General features: G+C 35.0%; 1 protein-coding gene across 1 annotated transcript in view; it reads left to right on the forward strand.

Annotated features, from left to right (window-relative positions):
* Positions 1 to 23,366, forward strand: part of LOC150107279 (actin-binding LIM protein 2-like) — a 508,439-nt gene that overhangs the window by 291,325 nt on the left and 193,748 nt on the right. Inside the window, exon 8 of the mRNA XM_090391129.1 lies at positions 9,849 to 9,946. Within this exon, the coding sequence (XP_090247255.1) occupies positions 9,849 to 9,946 (98 nt within the window). The remainder of the gene's footprint in view (positions 1 to 9,848; positions 9,947 to 23,366) is intronic.

Genomic DNA, 23,366 nt, shown 5'->3' on the forward strand with positions numbered 1-23,366 from the left:
TTTTTCTAGGTTTTTCTCCCAGAGAGCAGTGAATGAGTGGACTAATTTGCCCTTAGGAGTAGTGAGTGCATCTAGTGTGCATGAATATAAGGGAAGGTATGATAGCTGGTTTGAGTGATTTATAGCTCCCTTGATGAGTCCTTGATTCTCCTGAGGGCTCAGATAATAATAATATTGGAAGAGGTGGAGGAAATAAGAGATCTGGGATGATGGTGGATAGGGATCTAAAATTTAGAGGATATATTACCAAAATTGTGAGAACAGCATGACAAATTCTGGCAATGATGCAGAGGACACTGACTTATAAAAGTAAGGAGATTCTGGTTCCATTGTATAAGGGCTTGATTAAGCCACATATGGAAGGTGCACTTATTTGCTTGCCTGGTTTCCAAAAGAATGAAGAGATATTGAAAAAGGTCCAGAGGCAATTAACTAATGTAGTTTCTGGTCTCTGGAATGTTGAGAAGATGCAGTTTGCATTGTCTAATGAATAGGAGGAGGATGAGAGGTGATATGATAGATGCATACAAGTTGGTAAGGAGTTGTTATAACATTAATGTTGAAGAGGTTTTTCATAGAAGAGGTTCATCCCTGGAAGCTGTATAAGGAGAGTGTGAGCAAAGGAGTGAGAAGTTTTTTATTGAGTTAAATATTAAATAATATTTAACTTAATAAATTAAGTGATTTATTAAGTTAAATATTAATTTATAAATTAATAAATTGAGTGAGAATTAAATAATTCTCACTCAATGATGAATGAAAATTCATCATTGAGTAAGAATGATGAATGATGGGAATGCATTGCCTGAGAGTGTGTTGTCTGCAGAGAATGTGAATATATTTAAAGCATTTAAATCATCAATTGATGATGAGCTGTGTGTGACTGAGGGACCTCTATGAGTATTTGACTCCATGGGGATCTTGGGATAATAATAATAATGTTTTTTTTTTATTAATTTTTAAAATATTTACATATATACAGTAATTATCTTGAATGGCATTCCAACATATTATTGTTCAAAGTTCAGCACTGAGTGCTACATATGTGGTTCATTTTGTACATTAGATTTCAATAAAAAAATTTAATAATACTTTTTTTTGCTTATATACCGTGTATTTATTTAGTAATGAATAACTAATGTATATACAAGGGTGGTTTGAAAAGTTCTTGGCCTAACAAATACAAAAACAAATTTATAATTTGAAAATTATTATTTTTTCAGCATAATCTCTCCTAAGACTAATACATTTATACCATAAGTTTTAAAAGTGGTATACCGTGAGTAGTCATATTGATACAAAATTAATAACGGAAAAAACTCACATACAAAGATTATTTAATAGTATAATTTTCGCCTTTATAAAGAAACATGTGAAACTCTACTTCATTCTCCTAACTCAAACAGATCCAACAGCTTACGTCTATCCCCTTTATTGGAGATAGTACTTTACAAATCAGCTAATCTTTCCTACTTTTTATTATATTGATTTTTTTTAAAATTTATTTTTATTTTTTATTTTTTTAGAAAAGTTATTGACCTTTTTAGTTATCTTACAACAGCTACTTAGGTGGCGCTTTTTGGAATTTTGGAATTATCAGTTATTGTTTAATTTGAGCTTAATGTACTGAAGATGCCTGTGACACACTGGTGAAAATTATACTATTAAATAATCTTTGTACATGAGTTTTTTCCGTTATTAATTTTGTATTGACATTTATACCAGTTATGCCCCATTACCATTATCCCATCCCTGTAGTGATTCTCATCTGCAAAATACCCCCTACAGCTGCAGTCACCTCCTGATTCAAAAAAAAAACACTGGCCAGCGAGGAAGAATTTTAGTTTTGGGAAGAGATAGAAATCAGAGGGAGCCAAATCCGAGGAACAGGGTGCATGTTCCAACAATTCACAATGCAGATCCGTTAATTTTACCATTGCCAAAACACCTTTGTGGGCAGGTGCATTGTCTTGATGAAAGATGATTTTATTCTTCTGTAAACTGGGTCTTTTCTCACAAATTTTTTTGTCTACTCTGGTTGAAAGATCGGAATAATATTCCCCGACGGCCGGTTTGGGCGAGTGGTTAGCGTATCCACTCCCCAGCCAAAAGGCTGTGGGTTCCAATCCCGCCTTGAGCATGGATGTTTGTGATAGTCTGTGGAAATGGTGGTGGTAGTAGTAGGCGGTAGATGGTGTGGGTATAGATGCGGTTAATTGTAGTTGATGAATGAGTGGTGGAGACAGAGAGTTGTAGAGTAGGTGCCTTCCCTCCCTCGATGAGTCTTTGGTCTCCCTGGAGGTGTCACCTAATGATAATAATAATTATCGTTTTACCCTTTTCAAGATAATAAACAAAATGCCTTTTAGCATCCCAAAACACCGATGCTATGACCTTTCCTGCCAATGGAACCGACTTTGTCTTCTTCGACACTGAACAACCGGCTTCTGTCCACTATTTAAACTGCTATTTGGATTCTGTAGCGTAATGGTGAATCCACGTCTCATCCATAGTAATAAATCGATGCACAAAATCAGTTTTATTCTTGTTAAAATGCTCCAAGCACTGTTCAGAGATTTTCATGCGAGTACTTTTTTGATCTGCTGTGAGCAAGTGCGGGACCCATCTTGCACGAAGCTTTTTCATTTGCAATTCTTCATGCAAAATATATCCTACACGTTCTTTTCAAATGCCTATAGTTTCAGCAATTTCATGCACTTTGACTCGCCAGTCATCCAATATCATATTGGGCACTTGATTAATGATTTCTGGTGTTGTTGCACTTTTTGGACGTCCTTCATGTGGATCGTCTTCACGCTGGTACGGCTACGTTTAAACTCAGCAGGCCATTTCTTAATTGTCGAAAATGAAGGAGAAGTGTTCCCATAAATGTTTATGAACTTCGAATGAATTTCTTTAGGTGTTAAACCTTCTTTTACAAAGAATTTTATAACCGCACGATACTCAATTTTATCCATTTCAATGGATACAGATAGTGTTTCCAAATTCCTGCCATTTTTGAACCTTCGGGAATCGAGAACTGGAAATCGTATTTCCTGAGAATTCCCGAAATAATCTTTTTATTTAATTTTTGTTGATCATCTGTAATAATGGCTATAACAGTAAATGTTAATAAACAGAACAGCCATAGAGAAAGTGGGGCAACCGGGGTTCGTGGCTCCGGTGCAGTCTTTCAGAGGTTTCGAGACACTCCTATATGTAAAAGTTCGAATCAAAAAATGAGTAAATGAAATATCCTAAATGGAGGACGACTGGAATTTCATGATTAGTGCATCTGTTGCCCTGAGCGCTAAACAGGGGTCACTACTGTATCATTTTGGCTAGGTTTCTGTTATATTTCAGGTTTTCTCAAAATATAAACAATGTAATTAATGCAAACTTTATTTAACCAAACCTTATAGTATATTTGGAATTTGGAAACACTATCTGTATCCATTGAAATGGATAAAACTGAGTATCGTGCGGTTATAAAATTCTTTGTAAAAGAAGGTTTAACGGCAAAAGAAATTCATTCGAAGTTCATGAGTTTTTACATATATCACACAATGTATTAACATTCCCAATCTCATTTAAATATTTTATTTATTAAATTAAACATTAATAGAAAACAAATGCAAATATTATTCATTTGAAAATTAAAAAAATACTTCAAACAGTTTTTGTCATTTTTAAAATGAAACTTGAAAAAACATAAAGAGCATCGTGATCTTTGCTTTGTAACAAATATACTTGATGTAAAAATTTCTTTCATTTTCCGTAAATGTTGGTCAAATTGTTAAGAGCGTGTCTGAAAACATCTTCAAGTTGGGAGTGAGAGAATGCGTTGCTTCATATAAGCTCATTTCCTTCCTTAGAGAAGCAAATATTTTGTCTGCATGCATAGGGCTAGGCTTTGATGTCGAAATTGATGTTGCTTTAGTCAGTTCACTCTTCAGATCAGATTCTGATTTAATGTCAGAACTCTTTGTAAGGACATCCTTTATTTCTTTTATTGGAACTTCTGCTGCTGTAAATGTTCCTTTAAAAAGTATTTTCATTAATGACTTTGCCAATCGTGCAATTGCATTCTTGCTTGACAAGGCAAAAAAATTCATCCTCTTTCATCTCACATAAACAACTAACGTTGCTCAAGTACTTTGTGAGAGACACAAGATCTCTATTTCTACGTTTAACCAATTCAAATTTTATTTCCTTTAAAAGCATTTGGCTCATTGAAGAATTCTGTTTTTCTAAATTACTGAACAGGAACTTAAAAATTCCTTCACTTGTGAGAATATTAGCTTCTCTATTGCTTAAGACTTCAATTGCTAATCCTACAGGTTGTAAGCAATTCAACATACCTCTCAATATTTCATAATAGTCTTCTTTCCATAAGTGATCGAGTTTCAGCTCTCGTAAAACAATCTTAATTGGATTTACGATCTTTAAAAATCTTTCTATCATTCTCTCCAGTGTGCTCCAGCGTGTTTTACAGTCCAAAATGACTTCTAGTTCTCTCTTTTCACTCTTGGTTATTTCTTTCTGCAAAAGAGAATTTTTTACTGGAGAATATGTAAATATTTTCATAATTCTTCGTACGCTGCTAATTGCCAAAGATAGATCACCTCGCAAATCATACTGATCAGCTCGGGCCACACCATCTAACTCAGAATCACTGTTATCATCTTTATCGTATTCAGAATCTGTATTGAATTCACTATCACTGCTACAAGTCACTGATGCTTCACCTTTCAACTTTTTAACATAAAATACTTTTGTTACAGCTAGATGTAGCGCATGGTTGTAACAGTACTGTTGAATAGTCGGTGATAATTTTCCGAATTTTTCCATGACAGCTGCACCGTCACTTGTAATTGCAACCGCATCACTTTCAAGTTTTAACTGAAAGTTTTCTAATCTTTCCTGAAGCAAGGATAACACTTTTTCCGCCAGACAGTTCCCTTGTATTCTCATTAAACCAAGGTTCATAGAGGTCTCATTACAGTATACGTGAACGTTCATGTATCTACGATTCTTGCAACTGGTCCATTCATCTATTCAAATACTCAGTTTTTTATTATCACATTTGAATACTTCCAATTTCTGGATGTACAGTTATTTCACTTTACTATAATAATTATGTATTAGTGTCATAACTGAAGATGGACTTCTTGGCAATTGCATTCTTTTGCTTGTGAAACTTTCCTTAATAAACTCACTTTTTTTGATGGTGTTGACTGATATCCCATCCAAGGTTGCTAATTTGCTTACGGTTTCTTCTAAATCCAGTCCCTTGACATAATGTAAAATTGTCGTTTGTCTCTTAGAAGATGAAGGCATTGGCTTATCATTATTCAGTTCAGACTGTTTTTTCCTTTTCATTCCATGAATGTAAACTAGGTGCCTATGTAGACCGCTGGTTGATGATGCTTTGCATTGCAAAGTTTTGGAGAATATCTGGCATCGAGCTGATTCATTATCTTTATCTTTTCTAAAATATTCCCAACATTCTTTATACTCTTTACTCATTGTGACGGCAATCTATTAAAAAAATTAAAAAAGATTTATGATTTAATAAAAAATAATTTATTAAAAATTTCCCGATTTCCCGACCAAATTTTCTCGGAATTTGGGAACCGGAAAATGAAAAAAATTCCCGAGAACAGGCAGGAAGGAATTCCTGCCTGGAAACTCTAGATACAGACATTTTAATAAATTACTTTTGCTTCAGGCAGCTGTATAGAACAAGCTACTTGATAGAATGACTTGCAATTTCACATGGATGCTTATGGCAGATGTACCAACTTAGAAAACAAATTCTTGCCAATAGTGTTGCCTCGGCCATCTATTATGGTTGAGGCCGAGAACTTTTCAGACCACCCTCGTATACACACACACACACACACACACACACACACACACACACACACACACACACACTAGGGGTCCCCCCGACGCCTACGGCTCCCCCCCCCCCAAGTTCCGGACTGGTAGGCCAGTTTTCCTTGAATTCTGATGACACGAATTTTAAAAACTCGAAAGGGGACCACCTGCACCTATCCCCCCCCCCGAGTTCCAGACTGGTAGGACGGTTCTCCTTGAATTTTGAAGACTCGACACTCAGGGTAATCCCTAAGTTTCAAAACGTTTCAAATAACTTGACAAAAAAGGCTTATTTTATATTGATATATATATATATATATATATATTAAAGATACCAAGAAATTATATACTTGGTTTTCTATACACACACACACACACACACACACACACACATATATATATATATATATATATATATAGCAAGAGAGAGAGAAAAAAATTAAGATTAATAATAGTAACTGAAATTAGTAATTTGCAGTTGCAGTTGTAAATAAACTTACATTTTTACCGTATAAATAACAATAAATTATATATATTTACAAATTGTGATTTATATGCTGTAATTGTAATAAATGGATTTTTTTCCACTTTATGTCATTACCACCTGAGGTGTGATATTTCAGATTTCATCCTCGAAAAATTTTATTATGCTTATTTGAGAATGACACCGATTATTTATTGTTTATTGGTTTGATTGCTGCACTGGAAGTAGACTGACACTTCATCGATCTAATATTTATCACAGCTATAGGATAAGAAATTCATTCACACAAACGTGCATGAGCATGCATGCACATGTATTCATGCGATAATTAGGAATACCATGACACATCACTGAGCTGAAAATCCTGAACTAATATATTGCATTTCATTAAGTCTGTAAGGTGTGTAGGGTATTTATTTCTCTTCAGAGTATATCCTTAGGACCTTTTTTCAGCCTACTGTAGTATGTAAGGTTTCTGTATTGAAAAAGTAGTTTATTTATTATATCTGATATGTAGAAGCTTAAAGTAACCCTTCCTTAGTGATTATAATTAATTGTCTCAGGTCTTGTGGTGCAGTATGTATTTCTGGCTGTCCTGCATTTGGCCACGAAGTAATATTTTAGCATAGTTGCATAATGACATAAGTGTTTTGTTGTTGGTATTTTATGTTCTGACATTGCAGAACATAAAATTGCTAGTTATTCTCCGGAATTTGTTTTGCTAAATTCCACGGTATCATATTGTTTCAACCTGAGTGGTGGTAATGGTTTTACTGTTCTGTATGTTTTGTATGTTGGGTGGTTGATAATAAATATATACATATATATGTATATATTTATTATCAACTGGTTGACTGAGGGGATTTCAATATAATTATAATCAAGAGTTTAGGTGTATGGAATTTTTGGTGTACCAGTCGGTGAGCAGATTTATGTCATGTTGCATGTTTGGGCTATGTTTGCATTATTATGGATGAATACTATAGCTGTACCGTCTGCATATTGGAAGATCATAATAATAAATAAATAAATAAATAAAATAATAGTAATAAAACATCATGTGATGATGGCATCTAACATTACTTATTCAAATCAAAACATTTGTAAGTTCAAATTGATTAATAAATAAATTTAATGCTATAAATTGAAGTATGTATCTTAACTTAATTTCTTGCTTCTAGTTAATTAAAAAACTAACTATGGTTTATATGATTAATACTGATAAATAAGTAAACTCTTGAACTAAAACCATTTCTTGAATGCATACTTAGATTATGACCAGGTTTGTGAATGTTATTATTATAATTGCTTCTGTAGTGCAATTGGAAGAACGACAGTACATTGCGCCCTTCGATTAGAAAAGGCCTAAATTCAATTCTCATCGTGACAGGAGGAATATCTTTATATGGACTTTTTCAATCGAAGGTGCATTAGCCGATCTCATACGGAGGTAAAAGGGTTGTTTCTCCCAGAAACTTGGGTTTTTCATCCTGCATGCAGACAAATCAGCCCTTCAGAACACATGCAAATTACAGACACAAAATACTAGTTGTGGTGGGCGGTAGATGGTGTTGATCATGGCCCCCCACAACCTGAAGCAGCCCCCCCCACCTGTCACTCAGGTTAAGGAACGCATTACTATACAGTCTACAGGGTTTAGGATCAATTAGTTTAAATGATAACACAAAAGTAATATTTATTTAAAAAACTACCAACAACGTTACATCTACAATCCATTGCAGAAGTGCTCTCCACTTATTTGTTTCATATTGAATTTGTAGTTGTAAGTCTTTATCAATTCCATGTCCTTTCGTTGACTGCAAAAAGGATTTCCAAGCCAGATATTGTGCTCTGTGTTCAGCACTATTTTCGTGAAGAGGCAACATATGATGCAACTTTTTTCCAAGGTTTATTTCTAGGCAAAAATCCTTCTTGGGCTAAACCGCTTAAGTTTTTGTTATTAGAGTCGAAAAAAATACGACATGGTAGACTATAAAGAGTTTTCTTTCGATACATCCCATATTAACCATTCTCTTGGAAAATCTTCTCTTGTTCTTTCATCTTTCGTTTTTGTATAGAGCAAAGAATCTTGAAATTTCCTACTGTTAAGATCTCTTGGCAATTCCTTATAAATCTTTTGGCATTCTTGAAAGCTGATAGTTCATACTGTCTCTTGCCACATGTTTGAGATTACTCTGGACCAAGTACTAGGGTCATCATATTTTATATCAGATTTTTCAACAGGGCCTGCAACTGAAGCATCAACTGTATCATATTCTTCCATAGTCACTCCTTCTGCAGGTTTTTCAGTTGCAAGAGGTTCACATGTAACAGTCGCTTGACTTTCGACTGCCTTATGAGTTTCGATTTGACACTGATATTCTATTTGGATTTCAATGTCACAAACATTATCACCACCTTCACTAGGATCAGTACTGGGAACTATGTTCTTTTCGTTTTCAGATTTGAAAAATTTGGTTATGAATTGACGACCTCTTGATGCTTTCGATTCTCTCTCGGATTTAAGTTTCCTCTTCTGAACTCCGGACTTATGTTTGTACTTTGAATCAGACATTAGGATTTTATTTATTTTAACTAGAACGTCTTTGCTTGCTTGAGAGCAATTTAAATATTTTTAATATCTCAAATTTGTATGATCTGAAAAGAAATAATAATTAAGTTTGTTTCATACAAAAAAATCATAATTAAAAAAGTTTTATATTTTTGTTTACTTACTAACTAGCAAAATTTTAATTCAAATAAGACAAATTATTCTCAAATAAAGAATTTTGTAGAAAATTTTCAATTTCTTTAGATCAACTTAACCAACTAAAACTATCAAATAAAGCTTTCTCTTTTACAAATAAAATAAAATTCTCTCAGCATCCATAGCATATGTACCGTAGGCACTAGTAGGGTAGTGTGCTGGTAATGTTGGTGCGACGTCAGCATAGAAAGTGAAACAGGCAAATGAAAACTGAAAACTAAAGTAAATCCTTTCGAATGGGAAGATCAGAAGAGTAACCATAAGTCTGAAAAGATGGATAATGGATTGGAAATTATTGCAAAAGCTAGTAGTCCCTCTCGGCACATATTCATTCATATTTTATAAAGTTTCTTTTTGTCTTTTGTTAGTCTCACTTAACTAGCTGACCCGACATGACGGGGCCCCCTAATTACAGATCCCCAGGTCTGAGCCCTGGTAAGCCCTCCCCCCCTTGTGGGGCCATGGCGTTGATATAGATGATTGGTAGTAGAGGTTCGGTGTAGTGGTGAAGACGGAGAGTTGTAGGTGTCCTTCCACGATGAGTCTACGGATCTCCTTGGAAGTGTCACAAATAATAATAATAACTTAGCAGTTTTATCCAAGCATGAGTGTTTATTATGGTTATTTGATCAGAAAATAAAAACAAATATTTCATTTTCTATTGCTTCATCATTTTTATCTAGAGAAAGTTAATGTGTAACTTTGCTTATATAGGTGGTGCTATATGGCATCCACGCTGTGGGCCTTATGCAGATGGAAAGCTAGAGGATGGCTTGGAAAATCATAAAGGAAACGGTATGATAGATGGACCAGTAAGTGAAATAGTCTTAGGTTTTTAATTTTTTTTTTTTTTTTTCATTCTTCAAATGGATTTTAATGGTGTGTTACTGGACAATTAACTGTTTCATCTATTAGTTTCAATGGATTTCGTTTGTCAAGAAATAGATTTTTTTTTTATTATTATTTTGGTTTTGCAATTTATTTTTATTTTATTTTACTTTTTTTTTTTTTTTTCCAGATAAGCAAGTTATTTTTGTTACAAAAAAAATGAAATAATTCATTTTTATGTTAACTGTTGCCACCTTTAGCATCTTAATGATATAAGCATATAATTTATAAGTATTGTTTAGTTTATTACAACAGGGTCTCCAGACTGTGCCTAGTAAAGTTATTCAGGCTGATCTCCCAAGCAAGGGAACAGGGAGCACACACACATTAGAATTATTCACAACTAATGCTTACTATCGAGAACTCATAGAGATTACGAGAACACTGCTATAGTAGTTTGGTTATACTGAATTTTCTCTAGAATAGCATTGTTCCTAAGGGACAATTACATTGCTCTCTGTGGTTAGGATAAACTTATGTAGCCATGTGGAAAAGCTTTTGATCCTTAGTCTAGGCGACACAAGGAAAGACTGTTCTAAGTTTGATTCCAGCCACTGACTAAAGGAACTTTTTTTAACCAGTTCCTGAGTTAGTTTAATTGCAGTCATGGGCAATTGATTTTTGCCTCCCAGAAACTTGAGTTTTTCATCCCATAAGCTCAAGAAATTTAACCATAGAACTTGCACTATTTCAAGCAGTAATATATAATGTTAGGTTTAGGGACCATTAAATGGTGGAAGTTGCTGCCACACCTCCAAAATAGAATATTAAAAAAAATAATAATAATAAAATAAATAAATAAATGTTCGCTATTTTCACTAGAGGTCATGCCAGTAGAATAACCATTGATCAAATTGTCTCTTTAGCATACTGTGTGAAATGTAATTCAGCTTGTCTCTGTATATATGTGTATGTTCCAGATTATGACCTTAATATGAAGGTTGAAATTTCGGGAAATTAAAATAGTTATTTATAACATGGTTATAGAGTCCATCATTTGCCTAAAATGAATTCTGATCACTGTGTTCTGATAACACTAAAGGAAAGTATAATTTAATGAAAATTTTCATCAGATGTTGTAACACCCATTCATAAGTTTAAAGACCTGTCTCATATCACTCCTCTTTCTCTTTTTTACCAATGTCTGTGGTCTACATACTCTCAATCTGTCCTTGTGATCTACATTCCATAATCCTGATATCATCTTCATTTCCATTCTTTGCATCTTTTGCATAGTTTCTTTATCCCCTCTGAATCCAGAGACTAAATCTGCAGACAATAGCCAAGGTGTGGATATATCAAGGCATTGTAAAGAGGCAAAATTACTTCTTTATCCTTACATGTCAATGTCCATTTCAACATTTCAGTTGAAGTTGTTTTTGCAATATGACTTTTGAATTTCAGTTGCATATCTGCCTTACTCTAGTATCTCAAGCTTCATCAATTTCTTGCGACATAATCCCACCAATATAATATGCTGTCGAAATCTCATCATGTCAAAGTGCATAACTTGACGTTTACTAACACGAAATTGAGAGCCATTATCATTTATCCACCTTTCTAGATTATTCAAATTATTCTATAAGCATTACATATCACTAACTTCTCTAATTGCCCTGCCTATCTTTACATCATTAGCAAACAAGTGAACATCTTCTTTCAGGTCCATCCCAAGATTGAACAACAGAATTTAATTTAGACTCTTTCTGGGAGAAAAAACCTGCTACCTCCGTATGAGATCGGCTAACTCACCTTCAATTGAAAAAGTCCATATAAAGATTCCTCCCGTCATGATGGGAATCGAACTTAGGCCTTTTCTAATCGAAGGGCGCAATGTACCATCATTCTTCCAATTGTGCTACGGAAGCGCTAAATCATACCTCTGGAAGTTGTATAAGAGTGTGGTTAGCAAGGTTGTGCTGAGGAGAGAGTGGTGAATGAGTGAAATGGATTCCCAGCGGTATCTGTGAGTGCCCTAACAATGAATGATAGGCCTTGTGTCTTCTTCTTCTTCTCTTTTCCATCATCTATGTTATGATGATGAGGCCGAATGAACTCTTTCCACTTCTGTCTGTCTTGGGAGAGTCCGAACAATTCTGTCCAGTTTGGTGTCGCTTGTTATGATTTGGTTTTCAGGTCCTCTTTTATTTTGTCTATCCATCTAATTCTGGGCCATCCTTTGGATCTTTCACCTTCCATCATTGTATTCGGGGCTTTAGATGGTAGTCTTTCTGTTCCCATTCTGGTCACATGGCCAAACCATTGCAGTCTTCTTTTTGGGATTTTGTCTATTATTGTTATTTCTTGTTTTAGTCGTTTCCTTATGTATAGGTATTGTGTAAATAATTGTTAATGTGGTGTCTCCCATGATGAACTTTTTGACTTCATAGAGATACCTGGAATACAATAATTAATATATCTTAAAGGATCCATAAAATTTAAATAGTCTTAAAGTAAAAATCTAGTCATCATATCCACTATCTGATATAAACTTAGTTTGTTCTTTATTGAGTTTATCCAACAATACAACATTTATTCTTTGTGTTTTTCTCAGATATGCTTGCATAAATCTTGCTTGAGACACTTAATTGGGAAATTCTAATTTTTATATTCAGTTGTTTCCAATTAGGTCATTCCTGGAAGCTATAAAAGGAAAGTGTGAGCAAAAGAGTGAGATGAAGCTTTTCTGCTTGCAGAATGATTGGAATATATTGTCTACTTGTGTGGTGTCTGTAGAGAATTTGAATGTATTTAAAGTACAGTATGATGAGTTATGTGCATTACAAGGGAGCTCCCACTATGAGTCCTAGACTAAATGGAGGTGTGATGATGATAATAATAATTTTTTTATATATCGGTACAGTGAATCCTTGTTTCACTCATCTGTGATTTGACCTTCTAGTGATTCTGATGAATTTTTTACCCCTCCTCTTGTTATACTATAACTGCATGTTTCTTGAATATTATTGACTACTACTATCTTATCTAATTGCCACATCATAATTTTCAAGTAGATTTTAGTATATGTCGGGTTTTTATAATGCCTCAATCACCTGATTTTTGCAACTAACATTATTATTATTATTATTACCCCAAGACCTCATGGAGTCAAAGACTCACCTGGGCGGTCCTTTTATCACACACACAGCTCATCATATTGTGTCTTAAACACACTCAAACTCCTTGCAGACACCACATTCTCAGGCAATGCATTCCAATCATTCACAACTCTGCACAAAAAAAACCTGCTTTTCACTCCCCTACTCACAACCTCTTTATACAGTTTCTAGGGATGACCTCTGGTTCTCCCCCTATCTCCCACTATTTTATGTAAAACTTCTCCAGCATTAATCCTATAACAACCTCTTACCAACTTGTAGGTCTCTATCATATCTCCCCTCTTCCTCCTGTCCACCAGACTCTGCAAATTACATCTTCTCAATCTTTCCTCATACTCGACATTCCAGAGGTCAAAAACTATCTTAGTCAGTCGCCTTTGGACCCTTTCCAACATCTCTTCATCCTTCTGAAAACCAGGTGACCAAATCTGGGCACAATAATCCATGTGTGGCCTAATTAAAGCCTTATACAATGGAACAAGAATCTCCCTACTTCTACACATCATTGTCCTCCACACTTCCACTCCACTATCACCCCAGATCTCTTATTTCCTCCACCTGCAACAATATATTCTCACCAAGTATAAATTCTGCATCCCATCTTTGTTTTCCAAATTTTAAACCTTACATTTTGCAACATTGAACTCGCATCCCCATTTCCATGCCCAATCACTCAATTTATTCAAGTCTTCTTGTAAGGCCACAACATCTTCACTACTCATGTGGACAGACTTATGTGTTCGTCGAACATGTTGTTTATTATTTTAACGGTATAATAGAACACAGAAACTAAGTAAATAATTAATTTATTGACTTGATGCTGATATTTCGCTGGTATTATAACCAGCATCTTCAGAGCACAAAAACACTGTTTGTCACAATACGCGAGACTAAAACAACATGGTGTACTTAACCAAAATTGTAGCAGCAACATAAAGACTAGAGTCCTGATTTTGGCGCCCTCTATCTGAAAAAAAAAAAAAAAAAAAAAAAAAAAAAAACGCTATCATATATTACTAGAGTCCTAGAAAAGTGCTAGTTTTTTCTTAATATGACTGTCTCCCAGATCTTCGGCAAGTTAATACAGCCATATTTGTTGAGATTTGGAGTGTGTTTTAGGGCTTCTGTCGCCTCTAAGAACAATCTCTCTGATTTATATGGGTTTCTGTGTAGTACTTTTGTGTTTTTCCAGTTGATCCTGTGTGCAGGGGTATCCAGAGCATGGTCTGCTAGGCCCGACTTCCCATAATGATATTTCCGGACGTATCGTTTATGTTCGCTGATGCGGATATTCACAGTTCTTCCTGTTTGACCGTAGTAGGCTTGATTGCATGAGCAGGGTACTTGGTAGACTCCTGGATGTGATAAAGGAGGAATACTGTCCTTGGGTGAGCGGATGAGGGTGGCTAATTTGCTACATGGTCTGAATGTGGTGCGTAGTTTATGTTTATTGAGGATTCTTGAGATCTTTTCGGATGTGCCTTTAATGTAGGGGATGGTGACTGTTTTGTTGTAGTTCTCTGTGGTAGATGGTGGGAGGGGTTTCTTAGGAGTGTTTAGTATTTTGTTTATTTTTTGTGGATTGTAGCCGTTGGCCAAGAAGGTGTGGCGTAAGTGAGTCAGTTCAGCAGTCAGAGCCTTGTCATTTGAACAGATTGCTCTCGCTCTATGGGTTAGCGTTTTTAATATGCCATATTGTTGAGAAGGATGATGGTGTGATTGAAAAAATGCACACACTATTACAAGATCAGTCAACATACAAAATTATAGATCGCAATCCTACCAACACACAAAAGAATAAGGCACGAAAATTATTAAAAAAAGTCACTTCCTGGCCCAAAGACACAGTTAACAAACTCAAACCTTTCCATGTTAAAACACCGAGGATCTATGGATCACCAAAAATTCACAAACCAGGCACACCCCTACGCCCAATTGTGGACAGTATAAATAGTCCCACATACAAACTGGCTAGACATTTAGCGAAGCTACTAGCCACTCTCACTAACAATTCTCCCTCCTTTATCAAAAATTCAGCACACCTAAAAAGCATCTTACAACACCTCACCCTAAAAAGCTCAGACTTAATAGTAAGCTTTGACATCACTTCACTATTCACAAATGTACCACTAATAGAAACCCTCAATCTACTGAAGTCACACTTCCCCCCTGATATATTTGAACTATTCAAATTCACAATACATGCAGGATATTTCACATGGAAAGGGAAAATATACAAACAAATTGATGGGACAGCCATGGGCTCCCCCCTTTCTCCCCCCCTAGCCAACTTTTACATAGAACACCTGGAAAAACAAGCAATCAATACAGCCACTCTCAAACCAACACTTTGGCTACGCTATGTTGATGATGTGCTTGCTATTTGGCCACATGGCCCTGAGACATTGAAAACATTCTTAGCACATTTAAATAGCCAACATCCAAAAATCCACTTTACTATGGAACTGGAAGCCAACAACTGTCTGCCCTTCCTGGATACACTCATCACACGTCTCCCAGATGGTTCCTTATCATTTTCAGTTTTCAGAAAACCCACACATACAGGCAGATACTTACACAAACAATCACACCATCATCCTTCTCAACAATATGGCATATTAAAAACGCTAACCCATAGAGCGAGAGCAATCTGTTCAAATGACAAGGCTCTGACTGCTGAACTGACTCACTTACGCCACACCTTCTTGGCCAACGGCTACAATCCACAAAAAATAAACAAAATACTAAACACTCCTAAGAAACCCCTCCCACCATCTACCACAGAGAACTACAACAAAACAGTCACCATCCCCTACATTAAAGGCACATCCGAAAAGATCTCAAGAATCCTCAATAAACATAAACTACGCACCACATTCAGACCATGTAGCAAATTAGCCACCCTCATCCGCTCACCCAAGGACAGCATTCCTCCTTTATCACATCCAGGAGTCTACCAAGTACCCTGCTCATGCAATCAAGCCTACTACGGTCAAACAGGAAGAACTGTGAATATCCGCATCAGCGAACATAAACGATACGTCCGGAAATATCATTATGGGAAGTCGGGCCTAGCAGACCATGCTCTGGATACCCCTGCACACAGGATCAACTGGAAAAACACAAAAGTACTACACAGAAACCCATATAAATCAGAGAGATTGTTCTTAGAGGCGACAGAAGCCCTAAAACACACTCCAAATCTCAACAAATATGGCTGTATTAACTTGCCGAAGATCTGGGAGACAGTCATATTAAGAAAAAACTAGCACTTTTCTAGGACTCTAGTAATATATGATAGCGTTTTTTTTTTTTTTTTTTTTTTTTTTCAGATAGAGGGCGCCAAAATCAGGACTCTAGTCTTTGTGTTGCTGCTACAATTTTGGTTAAGTACACCATGTTGTTTTAGTCTCGCGTATTGTGACAAACAGTGTTTTTGTGCTCTGAAGATGCTGGTTATAATACCAGCGAAATATCAGCATCAAGTCAATAAATTAATTATTTACTTAGTTTCTGTGTTCTATTATACCGTTAAAATAATAAACAACAAAATCTTCACTACTCTTCATGGTTCATCCCAACTTTGCATCATCTGCAAACAACTGAATATCTCCATCGAAATCTTCACCAATATCATTAATATACAAGTTAAACAGTAATGGTCCTAAAACAGACCGCTGAGGCACTCCACTAGTGACTTTCCTTTTTCTGGATATCGCTCCCCCCCCCATACACAACTTGTTGATACCTGTCAGATAGCCAGTCTCCAATCCAATGCACTAATCTGATATCCAACCCCATCTGCTCTAGTTTAACTGTCAACTTATCATGAGGTACTCTATCAAAAGCCTCTGCAAAATCCAAGTATATTACTGTGTATCCTTCTCTTCTGTCCAAGGAAGTATTCACTTTATTGTAATAAGTAAGTAGATTACTAAAACATGACCTCCCTTTAGCAAATCCATGCTGTCCATCAAAGATAATACCATTGTTGTCAACCCAACTCTGGATCCTAGTTCTCACAAGCCTCTCCAACAACTTAACCACAACACCTGACACACAGATAAGCCTATAGCTTGATTTGCTTGAGTTCGATCACCTCCTTTATGAAGTGGCACAATCTTGCCCTTCTTCCACTCCTTAGGAACTTGACCGAGTGCAAGACTCGTATTAAAAAAAATATGCCAAGGCAGGTGTCAACGCCTCACATTCCTTCAGAATACACACCTTCAAAACATGCTGCCATCCTGCATGGTGCAGGATGGCAGCATGTTTTGAAGCAAGGTGCATCATGCCATGTAACAAATCATGTTTGTATCTAGTATAAATTGGAGGAATATAATGCTCCTAAGTGAGTGCAACTGTGTCCAGGTTGGAAAATTGTTGATAAATTTGGCCATCCCAGGTCAACAATTAGTGATACCATAATGAGATGGAAGCGCACTTCCATCTCAGTGGACAACCCACCACATTCACTGAATGTGTTCCTAGTCAATGGACATCTTGACTAGGATCACATTCAGGGTGCTATAAAGGATAATATGTAAAAACCGTCTTTTGTTGACTTACACATTGAATGAGGATTTCTGGGCATTGACTGAAATGTGAATCTGCACAAAATATTCAGGCTCACAACATGGGTTTCCATGGTAGGACTGCAATATGCAAGCCCCAAATTATCCGAACCAACATTCAGCAATGAGTCAATAAATAATTATTTACTTATAATTCTGTGTTCTGATATATACCGTCAAAATAAACAATATGTAGGACAAACACATAAGCCTTTCTTTATGTTTGAGGAAACTTCACTACACATTTCTTGATTAATTCTGTCAGCATTTCAGTTTTGCTGTTGAAACTAAGAACTAACCCTGCGGAAGTTTAGTTCTTATTTTTAAACTCTTTTATTTGTCTCTATTAACATTTGAAGGAAAACAGTCCCTATGTTTGTTTTAAAGCTTTGTTTTTTAATGGTAATAATAATGTTATTTAGAAGTGGAGATCTCTTTTTGAATCTAAACACCCTTGTACACTGATGTGGTCTTGGAAGATATCTTTATTAAGAATGCTATTATCAGTAACTTTTGTTCTGCAGTATAGCATTATGTTATATATTATGTTATTATGTTATAACTTACTACATTTTAATAAGTAATAACTTAGTACATTTTCCCCATCAGAAATCCAGGCTATTTGTTATTAATTCTATACTTTCTTCAAATTTTCCCAAAACATTTCCATCGTATCTTGTACTATCTTTTTCTGGCTTTCTATGATCACTACTGTGTGACTAATCATGAGATGATTTACTTAAATATAAAGAGCCAATAGGCTTCATTTTAATAATTTAAATAATGTTATGATTGTTATTTATCATGATTTCAGCATAGCATTTTTTGTATATTTCACTGTTAGTTGCTTTTTTTCCCTCTGTTGTTGCTTTATATACTGATATATTGTATTTTAATTGATAATACTGATGACCCAATGCTTTATGGGAGAGAAACAAGATATACCACAGTTTTCTCCATAAGCATTAAAATTGTTATTGTTACTACATGACACCTCTTTGGAGTTCCAGGACTCAGTGCAGGAGGTCAGGGCCACCTGCACTAGATAATCTGCTGTCTGCTCTATACTATTGACTATACAGCATTTTTGTCCATTATATGCATGCACTCTCTGGATGGTTTTCCTGCTTTGTTGAAGTAAAAAACCTTGTTACCTCCACATGAGATCAGCTACTTGCATATGATGACATTTGAACCCAACTCTTTTCCATTCAAAGGGTGCATGGCCTATTATTCTTCCAGCTGCACTTTTTAAATTATATGAGAATGAAACTTCAGTGGCTTCTCTGAAGCCATCAAAATTTTATAATGCAATATATTCAGAAAGAATGGGCATTTTTTTAAATCATAAATGTCTGTTTCACTTATGGCATATATATATATATATATATTTTTTTTTTTTTTTTTTTTTAAATATTTTCAGAAAGCAACTTATCTTTTTCCCTAGTTATAGTAGTCACTTCTGTTCTAGGCAATTAAGAACTAAAATTGTTTGTAGCCTTTGGCAAAGAATATTATGGAATGTTATGATTATTATTCTTTTTGTTGTTGTTATTATTATTAATGCTAGACCTCCATGGAGGCAAAAAACTCATCACAGAAGGTGCACACTATTACATACAAAGCTCACCAAACTGTGCTTTAAGCTCATTCAACATTTCCATGTTTATCACACTTTCAGACAATGCATTTCACTCATTAGCCATTCTCCATGCCAAGAACCTTCCCCTATTCTATGAAAATTTCTTCCAAATTAACACAGTCACAACCTGTTATCAACTTAAACATCTTTATCATATCCCCTCTCCTTCTCCTTTTATTCCCAAGTTTGGTTTGCATTCCCTGAATCTGTCTTCATACCCCACACAAAGACCAATGACCACCTTAGTCATTCTTTCTTCTCTGGACCCTTTCTAATATCACCATGTATGGATTACTGTGCACAGTAATCCTGAGGCCTGAATCAAAGCTTTCTGCAATGGAACCATAACCTCTTTATTTATGCACAATAAGATCTCCTCTGCATCATTGCCATAATCTGATGTAATGATTTCACAGTTTGTTCAATGTGCAAAATTTCAGATCTTTGTCTACCACCACTCCCAGATCTCTTATTTCCTCAACCTCCTTCAAAATTTCTCCAGCAATGTGTACTTTGCTTTCATTCATTGCCTACGTTGCCTACTCATACAGTTTATTCAAGTTCTCCTGTAAGGCTACAACATCTGCTTGATTCCTATCGTTCTCCTCAGTATTGCATCATCTGCAAGCAGTTGTATATCATCAGTTAAATATCATTAATATACAAATTAAATAACAATAATCCCAAAACTGAACCTGCAGCACACCACTAGTGACTTTCCTCTTTCAAGATAGTGTTCCCCACCTCCCATATACACAACTTGCTGGTACATGTTTGACAACCAATCACCTATCTGACTCGCTAATCTAGCATACAATCTCATATGTTCCAGTTTTAGTTGCGAACTTGTGGTGTTGCAGTCTATCAAAAGCCTTTTCAAAATCTAAGTGTACCACTGTATATGCAACATTTTTGTCTAATGCATTCATCAACTTGTTACAGTATATAAGTCAATTGGTAAAACATGACCTCCCTTAACATAGCCATGTTGATAATCACAGAGAATACTGCTATTATCAACCCAGTTTCCATATATATTGTCTCTCACCAGGACCATAACCACAACTACCGATATACAGATTGGCCTATAATTTGTAGCCTTAGCTTTATCAGCACCTTTGTGAAGTGAAACAATTTTATCTTCCTTCCACTCCTTTGGGACCTGCGCTGTTGCAAGAAACAGGTATGACAAAGCTGATGCAGACTGCTTGAATTATTCCCTTAATACATGTGGTGATATTGGTGATATGTAATTAAGTTCTATTGCCTTACTGACATCAAGCTTACTTAACTCCTCATATACCTCTTGCTTGCTCACCAGTAAGCCATCCTCTCCCATTTGCTCTACACTTGAGATTCTCATTGCTTCACACTGATGAGGATGAAACACCCTGATGAGTTGCTCATTGAATACCTCAACTGTGTCTTCTGCAGCAGTTATCAATCTACCATTAACATCATCTTGCCTTAATCATTCTTCTTTCTATTTATCACATATTGAAAAAAACTCCCTAGGAGTTTTTGAACAGTGATGAACAGAGCAGCAAGAATGTCCCTTTAAGGGACATTCTTGCTGCTCTCTTAATCATTATCTGTAAGGAAATTTTCTTTAGAGAAATCATGTCTTCCAGTTTTGTCTTTAAGGTGCTTTATAAAAAAGTAAATCTGTTTTTAGGTTAATATTTCTTCATCTTCTTAGTACCTGTTTGAGGTGGTAAGGAATTATTATTATCCAGTCTTAATGGGATGTAGGTTTTTATAGAAGAAAACAACCAAGTTTCTGAAATGGGGAAAAAAAAAAAAATCCTTATTGCTTCTCTCCAAGAATGACTATTTTAGGCCTTTCCTAGGTCTCTTACATGAAAGTCACCATTGTTAAATCCAGAACCGGCACTAGGGTCTTTGCCACCCACATGCAATTTCTATCTAAGTGCCCCTGTAACGATCCGGGCATGTGTGTGTGTGTGTGTGTGTGGTTCTTTGACGATAAAAAAAATTTTAATTATTTGAAATTTCTTAAATAAATTTTGACAGAACAGCCACACGTTGGTTCGCTAAATGTAACGAACCGGGGATGTTGACTAGGCAGGATAATCATTAAAAACCCCAATATTCAAAAAATTCTCAAAAAGTTAAAGCAAATTTTGATAAAGCCACTTCACTTTAATTGTTGAATACAGTGATTATAGCCTTCTCACCAACCTGAATCGCTAACAAAATTAAAATGAATTTTGATTAAAGTTAGAATTTATTTGAACTAAAGTTTAAAAATTCTTGCATTTTACAAGTTACTAAATTCTTATTAACTTGTAAAAAATTTTTTAATAATTTTTATAAGTGAAACTATCTTTTTAGGAAAATAAAAGAAACTTAAGATAGATGAGAAAATAAGAAAATAATTCAGAAATAATTAGAACATTTAATATAAGTATTTAAAAAATAATATCTTTACAGAATAACAGAAAATAAATTAAATTACATAAATATATTTGAAATTTTTTTATTAAAATTTTAGGGTTTTTGATTTCATATTCACAAAATTAGAAATAATGGTCTTCACGTCTAATTCCGTGCATGTATCATTTTCAATAGCAATTAACTCCAAATTAACAAGCCTTTTTTGTGACATACTTGTTCTTAAGTAGGTTTTAATCAATTTCAACTTGGAAATGGAACCTTTACCGCTCGCTACACTAACAGGTAAGGTTAACAGTATTCTTAAAGCAGTTAAAAAGTTAGGGAATGATAAATTATTGGACACAATAAAATTAAGAATATCGAAAGGGTTTTGAATATTTAAATTATTCTTCCGTAAAATATCCCAGAAAGCACATAACTTGTCATATAGTTCTGTTGCATAGACGTCTTTATTGTCACCGTCCTTCAAGAGAATCTCTAAATCGTCACAATTTTTTCGTAAATCTTCATTATTAATTTGTAGTAATCTATACAAGAAATTGAAATATTAATAATATGTTTTTAGTTGTTCAAAACATTCTATTAACGAATGTTTTGAACAAAAGTGTATAAAACACATTCACTCTAAATTTATCTTCTGGCGATTGTGGTGTTTCGTCATGATGCTCGTAGTCAAATTGTCATGTCTTCTTTCGTCGTCGAACTTCCATACCAGTTTTAAATTCTTGTTCTCCATCCACCTTTTCACTCAGTTCTTTTGCTGTTTTTAGAACTTCTTTAAAATTTGTATCTGATCAATACTCTTGTAAGAATATTTTTAAGTTTTCGATAGATTGTAAAACAAGTGTAATGTTTATATTTTTGTCTTGAAGCATTTTACTCACAGGGTTTATTCTGTTAAGTAAATCATGCGAATTTATAAGAGAGCAAATAAATTTGTAGTCCTTTATTTTAGCACATAATGTTTGTGCTTCATGCTGAGTTTCTTTGTTAAAATTTTCATTATTTAAAATTTTAAAAAGTGCATCGTAAATTTCTCCTAACTGATATCGTAGAGGGCGGATTGCATTAATTTTACTTTCCCATCGCGTTCCTTATGGCTGTTTCAATGTGAAATTTTTTACGAACTTTAAAAGGATTGCTCAGTGTTTGTAAGAGAATGAAAAGAAATTGTATATTTCTTGAATAATTGCAAAGAAACTAATTGTATCTGCATTCACTTTGGCTGCATCGTTAATGATTAAATTTAGAGTATGAGCAGCACATGGCACATAAAAAGCTCGAGGATTTTTGTTCAAAAGCAAATTTTGGAGCCCATATTTTTTCCTTTTCATATTTGCCCCATTGTCGTACCCTTGACGTTGGATGTCTTCAGTGGGAATGTTCCAGTTTTCCAGTTGTTCCATTATTGTTGCACATAAATCACGTCCTGTGGAATCTGATATATCTGCAAAACCTAAAACGTTTCCCTGATTTTGACAATTCCATTGTCACAGGAAACAAAGCGAATAATAATGGTCATTTGTTCTGTTTTACTTGCATCAGGTGTGCAGTCTAAAATTATGGAATAATATTTAGATTTTCAAATGGA

Source organism: Typopeltis vanoorti, chromosome 4 (assembly GCF_054136105.1).
Source record: "Typopeltis vanoorti isolate ZY-2024b chromosome 4, IOZ_Tvanoo_1.0, whole genome shotgun sequence".
Taxonomy (NCBI): Eukaryota; Metazoa; Arthropoda; class Arachnida; order Uropygi; family Thelyphonidae; genus Typopeltis; species Typopeltis vanoorti.